The 10,010-nt window shown below is 37.5% G+C and overlaps 1 protein-coding gene across 1 annotated transcript; it reads right to left on the bottom strand.

Annotated features, from left to right (window-relative positions):
- Nucleotides 1-795: 795 nt before the first annotated feature.
- Nucleotides 796-6,610, bottom strand: LOC131520565 (cytochrome P450 2C42-like). Its single transcript, XM_058744896.1, is given in 10 exon segments — nt 796-1,557; nt 1,946-2,087; nt 2,262-2,449; nt 3,005-3,146; nt 3,271-3,447; nt 3,664-3,839; nt 3,954-4,103; nt 4,194-4,356; nt 6,182-6,270; nt 6,273-6,610. Coding segments are annotated over 10 exon segments (1,518 nt in total). The 5' UTR covers nt 6,352-6,610; the 3' UTR covers nt 796-1,345.
- Nucleotides 6,611-10,010: the final 3,400 nt, after the last annotated feature.

The raw sequence follows: 10,010 nt of genomic DNA, 5'->3' as shown, positions 1-10,010 counted from the left end.
ACGCCCTTTATGATTTAGCAGCTTCCACATGTTTTTTTTCCCCGTGGTTTAGACATCATAAATTAGTAGAACAACATCTTCAGTAGTACATTAAACATGCAATCCATGCTGTTGTTTACATCCGTGTATCTCCAATATGGCCGCGCATCCAGGTAACTGACCAAACTGTGACGTAGTTGCAGACACACTATTGAGCAGCGTTATTGAGCAATGTTAAATCTATGTACCCGATACATATCTGAGGAAAAATGCATTGTTAGTTGGCACCACCTAGCGGGCAGGTGTGAATTAGCAGAAGGCGATTAACAGTTTCGCGCTCGGACCATTTGTCGCGATTTGCCTTCACATCATGCTCAGTGTGAAACGGCCTTAAGCCAGGTTTGGAACCAACTGTGTTGAAGTCTGGGTTGTTTGCACACCCTTGTCTTCCTGTTTTCTTTGTTTTTGCCATCAGTATGTTGTCATAGTTAAAGAGTCCCACTTGTTTCTTGTTGAGGTCTCATTATTCCTGTGTATATATAGCCTTCAGTTGATTAAATTCTTTGTCTTGTGTTTACACTGACACATGTTTCTCCTGTGTTCTTCATCATTGTTTTATTCTGTGGATTTGTTTTGTTTATAATAAAGTGCTGCAATAAGATTGCCTCTCCTCATTTTGCCTGACCTGCTGTGACACTCACGTTTCATGAATTTGGACACAGTAATAGTGCAAGAAATAATTTTCCATCAGTTTGGTGGAGAAGCCTGTTCCATCAGAGAATATTTAAAGAACCAAATCATGGAGTGACAAGTGAATTTAGACAAATTGATTAGTTTATTTATTTATTTGATCAATTTGGAAAGTCAAATATTTAAATAATTACATCTTAGCATAGTTTGTGACATCAACACAAATATAATAATGGACGAATAAAGGAAAGTGTGAATTATCCGTCAATGGTTTTCAAATTCAGTAAATGACCAACTGAGTAAATGATCTGTTTACACTGTGAGTTTATGCAGAAATATATTATTTTGCAGGAACCAGTCTTAATCTTATTCACTTTTAGACAAGGTAAGACACAAAAAGTTTCTATATACAACACATTTCATTCACAGCAGTAATTCAATTTCGCTTTCCCTGGCAATGCAGAATGACCCAAATATAGGCGGCCTGAAATTTTGCTTGGGTGACTGCCTTAGAATTTACAATGCTTCTTCAATCTTCTTAAGCGTGCACTCAAATAGACTTGGTTATTAAGTAGTACTTGGTGCTCTGATTTGGTCAAAGGCTTGAAAATTTGAGAACTACTGAACTATGGCATTAATGTGAGTCTTCAAAGAAAGACTGCTTTTTCGTCCACATTTAAAATGACACAAGGTGCACTATTCTGTTGCTCAGCGGGGATGCAATAAGATCATAGAATCGAGGCATGTTGCCAAAGCTGCTGAGTTCAGGACTGGTGTCTACTCCATCCGGACCCTTTGGACTGCTAAAGCTGAATTTCTGAAGCAGAGACACGATGAACAGAAAGAGCTCCATACGAGCCAGAGACTCACCCACACAAGAGCGTTTACCTGCAAAGATGCAAGACAGAATAAAAGATGCTGATCATTAATTCTATTTATGCTAAAAGTTATAGTAACTCAATTTAAAGCGTATGGGAGTTCTGTAATTCTAGTCTGCTTAACCTAGGTGCTGTGCTGAAAATCCTTTACTTGATATAGTGTTTCTGGTCAAAAATGAGTGGCCTTTAAAATATTGCTTGTAAACTCTCATTATGCTATATTGTTGCCAAATCTTGGATTCAGGGTTTTTATCAACTTGTTTTCTTTCAATAAGCAAAGGTTTTGTATTTCCTTTCGGAACTGATTGACTGTAGGCTACATTATATATATATTATATATATAGTAGAAAGAACTTTGATTAACTTTAGTTTCACATGAGAGACTTCATAGATTTTACCTGCAGAAAAGGGGATAAATGCTGGATTCTTTTTAAAGTTGCCGTTGTCATCCAGAAAGTGCTCTGGGTTAAAGGTCCAAGGGGTTTCCCACTGTTTCTCATCCCTTAGGACAGAGTGCAACATGGGAATAATTACTGTGTCCTGGGGAAAAATCCATTTAAATGTACACAAAATAACCAGATTGAACACAATGCATTGACAAGAGATTATTAGGAAATATTTTGGGGCATTTTGTAACAGTTGCCATTGTAGGACAATATAATCTAGTAATCTCCAAGATAAGAGGAGTTGACCATTGTATGTGTTCATTCTTACCTTTGGTATTATGTAACCTCTAAATGAGATGTCATGTGTGGCATAATGGGGAACATTTAGTGGGACAATGTCCAGATAGCGCTGTACTTCATGAATCACAGCATCAGTGAAGGGGAGGGACTTTCTGTCATCCATTGTAGGGATTCTGTTCTGTCCAATAACTCTGTCAATCTCCCTCTGCATTTGTTCTGAAATATATCAAAATGTCATTGCTATTCTTATATATGTTCAATAATTGTGGACTAAATAATAACAATAAAAACAACTATTCACCAGATAAAAATAATAATTATACACCAGATAAAAATAGCTAAAATGTATTCCTGTAAAACTACACACATTACAAATGCAAGATTTATTGTCCAGTTATCACAGGACATGACTGTTTCCAATGCTCTTGCAACAAAGATGCTACAATATGTTTCAAATTTGCTTGAACAAAATGATTTGAAATCTGGTGGATTAGTCACCATGTGTACACACTGTCCTGACAAGCAGGAAAGCAGTTGTGAATAACTAGTCAAACTATGAAACAGTGAAAGAGTGCGAGAGAGAGAGAGGGACTGAAAAGCAAGAGCAAAAAATAAAATAAACATCTAACTGTCTTACTGGACACTTATCTATATTCTTGTTTGTATGTGCACCAACACGATGTAAAATGAGACTGTGATTCATAGTCTTGTAGTGTGCACTTAACAGCAAGGAGGGCCACTGTAGTCCCTTTGTATGTCTTTTGAACATACCCTGTATGTGGGGATGCTTGATAAGAAGCATCAGGGCATATCTGAGAGTTGTGCTGGTGGTCTCTGTACCAGCTATGAACAGATTCAAAACGGTCCCCAACAGGTTATCCTTGTGGAATTCTGTGTCTGGATTGTGTTTCTCCTGTTGTAGTACATAAAGAAACAGAACAGAAATTGGATACTTTGTTGAACAATAGATAATAATGTAAATGGAAGACATAAGAGAAGAGGAACATCCAAAGAGTTTTAAATTTTGCTTTCGATACCTGTTTGAGTTTGATAAGAAAGCAGTCAATAAAGTCCTTTGGGTCACCGAAATCCAAATTTTGCTCATGTTCCTTGATTTTTTTCAAGACGAAGGCTTTGACATCTCCTATCTCTTTAAACATGGCATGATGTCTACCAGGCAAGAGTTGCATTAGTTTAGGGAAGACGTTGTACAGCTGTTGGGGTTGAAAAACATAGTTAAGGAGACATTCACATTCTTTAAAGATCAACCAAGTTACTAGTTGTGAGCCTTGGCTATTTTGTCACACCCTGTACATACCAATTTGCTGTCATGCTTTTATCAGTTTATCATTTATTTTAGAAGCCCTATAAGAAGCCCTGTTAGCAGCCTGTTTCCTTTCCTCTTTTTTGCTCCATAACCTGCCCCAGACTGTCCCATCTGCTCACCTGACCCTGGGGCTGCTGATAAAGCGCAGGAGCCTGGAGATGATCTGGAGCAAGTGCAGGAAGTTTTTATCTTCATAATCAAAGCGCTGCCCAAACACCAATGAACAGATCACGTTGGACACGGCTCGGCTCAGGAAGAAGGCTGGGTCAACTGGTGTTGCTGCAGGAGAAAAAATGTTATCACACAACTCTGACGGCTGCGAGTGCAGAATGTGTATCACTGCAGTAGTAATAATCTCATGAGGTGGAAATGTCAAATGCTCTCTTCTCTCACATTTGGTTTCCTCAAAGCTCTTCAGCAAATGTCTGCTCTCGTCTTGAATCCACTCTTCCATTCGTTTGCGTCCCATTCCAAAATCCCTCAGTGTGGTGAGAGTGAAGCGCCTCAGCTGACGCCAGCGATCTCCATTACTGATGGCCAAACCTGCAAACACGTAAGAGGTATCGAAATTTAGAATGAACTCCATTAGACTGACAACATCTGTCTTTGACAAAAAGTGTACATTTATCTCACCGTAGCCTCTCAGAACTTTGATCAGAAAGGGAATGGGTGCTCGGCCTGTGAAGTGCTCTGCCTGGTCCACTAGAGCCTCTTTCACTGTATCATGACCGACCAGAACCACCATTCTTTGAGGCCCGAGGTACACTGTCATCACAGGCCCATAGGTTTTGCTCCACTGTTTGAGAGAATACAGTTTACCATCACACACCATCAGAGGTGTAGAAAGTACTCAAAAATTTTACTCAAGTGAAAGTACAGATACTCAGTGAAAATTTTACTCAGTTAAAAGTATCTGGCCAAAAACATACTTGAATAAAAGTAAAAAAGTACAACTTTAAATTGTACTCAAGTATTAAAAAAGTAGAAGTACTTTCTTTTCTGACAGAAATTCAGAAGTTTGGTTAAAGGGAGAAAACAAAACAAATTGCAATGGTACAGGTCAAACACGTATATCTAGTGCAACAACAACAATTAAAATGCAGCACAGCGGAACGCTGGGAAAAAATACAGGCAAAGGGATTAAAAGGAAACTCCATCCTTTCCACCCTCATGCCGTCCCATGTGACTTTCATTTATCAGATGAACACAAACTAAGAGTTTTAGAAAAAAAAAAAAAACACATGTATGGGACATCCAAAAATGACACTTCAAAAACTGCACAAAGTGAATATGACAGTAAAGTGTCTTCTTAAGTGAAATGATAGGCTTATGTAAGAAGGATACAAATACTAATATTTTAAATTTGACCGTCGTGTTCACGTTGTGTGGGTTCTGAAGTGGTTCTGTTTTGCATTATCTGGACTAAAAATCTTTGCTTGTGTTCATCTGAAGACAGAAAGCCATAAACATCTGGGATGACATGAGGGTGAGTAAATGATGAGAGAATTTTTGGGTGAACTATCCCTTTGAAGAGCAAGATGTGATGCAGAGGCTAGAAACATATTCCACACAGAATACTAGAATGTGTTGAATTAATGAGGAGAGTCATAGAATTAAAACACTAACGTTTTGAAAGGCCACTTTTTTGTGTGTTGTCTATTCAACATCACTGTCTGACAGGATAATTAATATTTAAATGATTTATTTAGGGCTTTTAGAGTTTTTTTTTCTTTCTTTTTTTCTTTTTCTTTGTGACTAATGAGAAAATCATCTAATTATTAAGATTTAAAATAAATAAATTAAAAAAAATCATTGACAATCCTGATTCCTACTCAGTGTGACATATAATGACATATTATAAATACAACTTATCTACTACCTGGTGAGAACATCACTAAACATGAATTACAATTAATTTAACAAACAATGTTTATTTATTTTTAATCAATTAAAAAAAATTAAAAATCTACAAAAATATTAATTGTTTTTAAATTCTCATCACTGATTTTATTCTTGTGCATTCAGCTAAAATGCAACTTTGCTACCTCAATATGCTTCCTCAGATTTGATGGTGAACTTCTGAAGCCAGATATTTACCTGATGAAAGTCATAAGTGAAGTGCATGAAAACAACGATCATTGGTTCTCACATCAAGCACGCACGTTTGAGCTTCCGTTTACCATATTTAATGTGCATAAGATAAAATAAAAATGTAATGTACTTTTCAAGATTAAATAAAATTATAAGGAGTAAAAAGTACTGTTTTTTCTTCAGAAATGTAATCAAGTAAAAGTACAGTTTAAATTGTACTTGAATAAAGTACAAATCCCCCAGAATAATACTGAAGTAATCAAGTAAAATTACTCAAGTATTTTACACTTCTGCACACCAGTGCAAACTCAGCAAGTGTTTCAGAATATATGTAATTTGCTACTCTAAAACCAATGCTCCACAATGAAGTCTCTCTGTGGCGCAGCTTAATCCACCAAAGACTCTGCTATGATGCACTGGTAAACATCTGCACAAGACCAAAATGCAACAACCTTTCAATAAGATGCAATTCACATGCTTATATTTGAAGCATAACATTCAGAAATACATAGTCCTGCTACCTCTTTTACCTGCATAAAGCTTTTAAAGGGTGCACGCTTGTCTATGATTGGTAAGTTTCCAACCAGTGGCAGTGCCAGTGGCCCCGGGGGCAAAGAGAGCCCACTCTCCTCCTCCTCCACCAGAACAACATCAACACACCCAAGACTAAAACCAACACTAACGAGCTAGACAGTTCCATCCCTCTTCTGTAAAAAGTTGCTTACAGCCCAGTTTATATCTTTCTATGTTCTCTCAAATCCATGACTGTTTGCTCTGTGTTCTCTATATATGACGTGGAGGCGGAGCAGTAAACTTGGGTAAAGTTGGTTTCATATTCGCACATTCGGACTTCCGCGTTCAATAACTTTGTTAATCTGCATCAAAAAAGGCTAATTTCGGTCAGTTATCATTACCGACTACTATGAGCACAAAGCAGAACACATTTTTCTGTAGAACTCGACGTTTTAAAGACGCTGATAAACACGCTTACCTCTATGGAGTGTCGTGACGTCATCGCTCATCTGAGGGACCGTCTACAAATAACATGTTTGGATCACTACAGCCTGCAAGGATTTACTGTCCATGGTACTAAAGTCATATAGAGGAGGTTTATTTGGACAAACTCTTGCATTTTTAACAGCTGAAACAAATACTTTTAAAACATTTTAAACAATTATAAATATTAAAGTATTTTCTAATTTTCTAATTATCATGTTCAGTTATTAATTCTAACTGTAGTGATGTGTCAGGGATGTTTATCGTCTTGATCTTGTGTGTTACAAAGGGATATTTATTAATTTGCTTTGTCAGACACATAACTGTTGTAACAGCACAGTACTCAAGTCAAAATACCCCACAAGGTGGCAGGTGTTGTCCAGCAGAGGAAACTACTGTTGCATTCATACAGCATTTTTTTCTAGTAAAGTGTTTATTAAAAGTACATATTTATATCAAATCTATAGTTTTGTTCTCTATTGATTATAAAACCTATTCAGCTCGGGATGCACAAATACACTAATGAAAATAAATTTATTGCAAAGTTCTTCAACAGGGAGTTTTGTTTTATATATATTGTATAACGGAGTGTCTATTCACACTAAGTGCAAATATCCCGTTTTATTGGCAGAAGCTATTTACACTAAATCTGCCCACCAAGGTGTAATTGGGATAGTCAATACTATAAAAGACGTATATAAGAGTGTGTCTCCAGTGGCGTATGTCATAAAACGCATGCTTTTTGACGTGATCGACCCGAGTTCGAGACCGCGTTTTGCCAAACTTTTTTTCTCCCTCTTCAAATCTCATATCGCATCGGAAAGGCATTTAGCTTCAATAAAAATGAAGGAAATAATCCAAAAGTTGAAAATAAAGGGAGGGCTTTATTATCCCAATGAGGTTGCATCCATTTAATAATTTGAACTAGAATTATAATTTACACTCAATACATTATAACATATACTGCTATTTTCACTTAGTGTAAATAGAATCCATTGCACTTGGCCACAGCCATATATATGTATGTGTGTGTGTGTGTGTGTGTGTGTGTACAGTGCCTTGTGAAAGAATTCAAACCCCTTCATTTTTTTCACTTTTTGTTATGTTATAGCCTTATGTTAAACTGCTTTAAATTACTTTTTTCCGCACATCAATCTACACTATATACACCATTACGACAAAGTAAATAACCAGTTTTTAACATCTTTGCAAATTTATTAAAGATAAAAAACTTAAATGATTCCATTGCATATGTATTCATACCCTTATCTGGGACAGTTGAAATTTAGCTTAGGAGTATTCATTTTGCTTGTAAATGTTACCACACTTTGAGTGAAGTTAACCTGTGGCAAATTCAATTGAATGGGAATGATTTGGAAAGGCATACATGTCTTAATAAAAGGTCTAACAGCTGAAAATGCATATTAGAGCAAAGACCAAGCCCTGAAGTAAAAAAATAAAAATAAAAATGCCTGTATAGCTTAATATAGGATTGCATCAAACCACACATCTGGGGAAGAGTTTAGAAAAACATTCTGCTGCATTGAATTTTCACAGAAGTGTGTAGCCTCCATTATCCATAATGGAAGACATTTGGAACAACCAGGACTCTTCCTAGAACTGGCCTCCTGGACAAACTGAGCGACTGATGGAGAAGGGCTTCGGTTAGAGTGGTGATCAACAACCTGATAGTCACTCTAGTCGAGCTCCATGATCATATGCAGATGGGAGAAACCTACAGAAGGACAAACATCACTGCAACACCCCACCGATCTGAGCTTTATAGCAGTGTGGCCAGACTCAATCCTCTCCTCAGTGAAGACACATGAAAACACACTTGGAATTTGCAAAAAAGCACCTAAAGGACCCTCAGACTCTGAGAAACAAGATTCTCTGGTCTGATTAACCTGAATTCCAAGCATCATGTTTGAAGGAAACCAGCTCTGATCACCTGCAGAGTAGCATGCCAAAAGTAAAGTGTGCTGGTAGCAGTCTCATGCTGTGGGGCTGTTTTTCAGCGGCAGGGACTGAGGGACTCGTCAGAGAAGAAGAAAAGCTCAATGCACCAAAATATTGAGATAACCTTAATGAAAACCCAGTCCAGAGCATTCACAACCTCAGACTGGGTCAAGTCAAGTCACCTTTATTTATATAGCGCTTTTACAATACAGATTGTGTCAAAGCACTTAACAGTATCAAATTGGAGGATAGAGTATCAGTAATGTATAATGATAAGATTAAACACTCAATTTTCAATTTTCAGTTAAAGGAATTTCATTATTGAATTCAGAGATGTCATTGTCTAGCTCAGTGTAGTTTAAATAGTATCTGTGCAATCAAATCGGCGATAATCGCTAGAAATGAAGTGTCCCCAACTGAGCAAGCCAGAGGCGACAGCGGCAAGGAACCAAAACTCCCTCTGTGACAGAATGGAGAAAAAAAACCTTGGGAGAAACCAGGCTCAGTCGGGGGGCCAGTTCTCCTCTGACCAGACGAAACCCGCAGTTCAAAAGTTTATATTTCTATTTTAATTTTGTTGCAATTTCTAACAATAGTAGTATTATGTAGTTAGGTATTTTATTATATTTTAGTTATTTTGTTATTTTTGGTTGATATATCTGGGGATATATCTCTGGGGGTCATCTGGGTGTGCTGGTCTCCGCTGACGATCAGGGCTGTAGACATCATCTCTTGGTGCTGATCCACCATCTGATCGGATATGGACTGAGAAACAGACTAGGAAAGAAACAGACAAATATTAGCGTAGATGCCATTCAACTTACGATGTAACGAGTACATCATGTGTTATGGGGAGTGTTCCCGGTTCCGGTTGATCTAATTAATGCAGCCTAACAATCCTTTAACGGATTTGAATAATAGAAGCGTATTAGTGTGTTATGTGTAAGCCAGGCTAAAGAGATGGGTCTTTAATCTAGATTTAAACTGACAGAGTGTGTCTGCCTCCCAAACAGTGTTAGGTAGACTGTTCCAGAGTTTGGGTGCTAAATAGGAATAGGATCTGCCGCCCGCAGTCGATTTTGATATTCTAGGTATTATCATACGGCCAGAGTTTTGAGAACGCAGTGGACGTGGAGGACTATAATGTGATAAGAGCTCGCTCAAGTACTGAGGAGCTAAACCATTCAGGGCTTTATAAGTAATTAACAAGATTTTAAAATCTATCTGATGTTTGATAGGGAGCCAGTGCAGTGCTGACAGAACCGGGCTAATATGATCATATTTCCTGGTTCTAGTAAGGACTCTAGCTGCTGCATTTTGGACCAACTGTAGTTTGTTGATCAAGCATGCAGAACAACCACCCAATAAAGCATTACAATAGTCTAACCTTGAGGTCATAAACGC

The sequence above is a fragment of the Onychostoma macrolepis genome, chromosome 15 (genome assembly GCF_012432095.1).
Source record: "Onychostoma macrolepis isolate SWU-2019 chromosome 15, ASM1243209v1, whole genome shotgun sequence".
NCBI lineage: Eukaryota > Metazoa > Chordata > Actinopteri > Cypriniformes > Cyprinidae > Onychostoma > Onychostoma macrolepis.
This window is presented reverse-complemented; position numbering and strand designations above follow the sequence as displayed.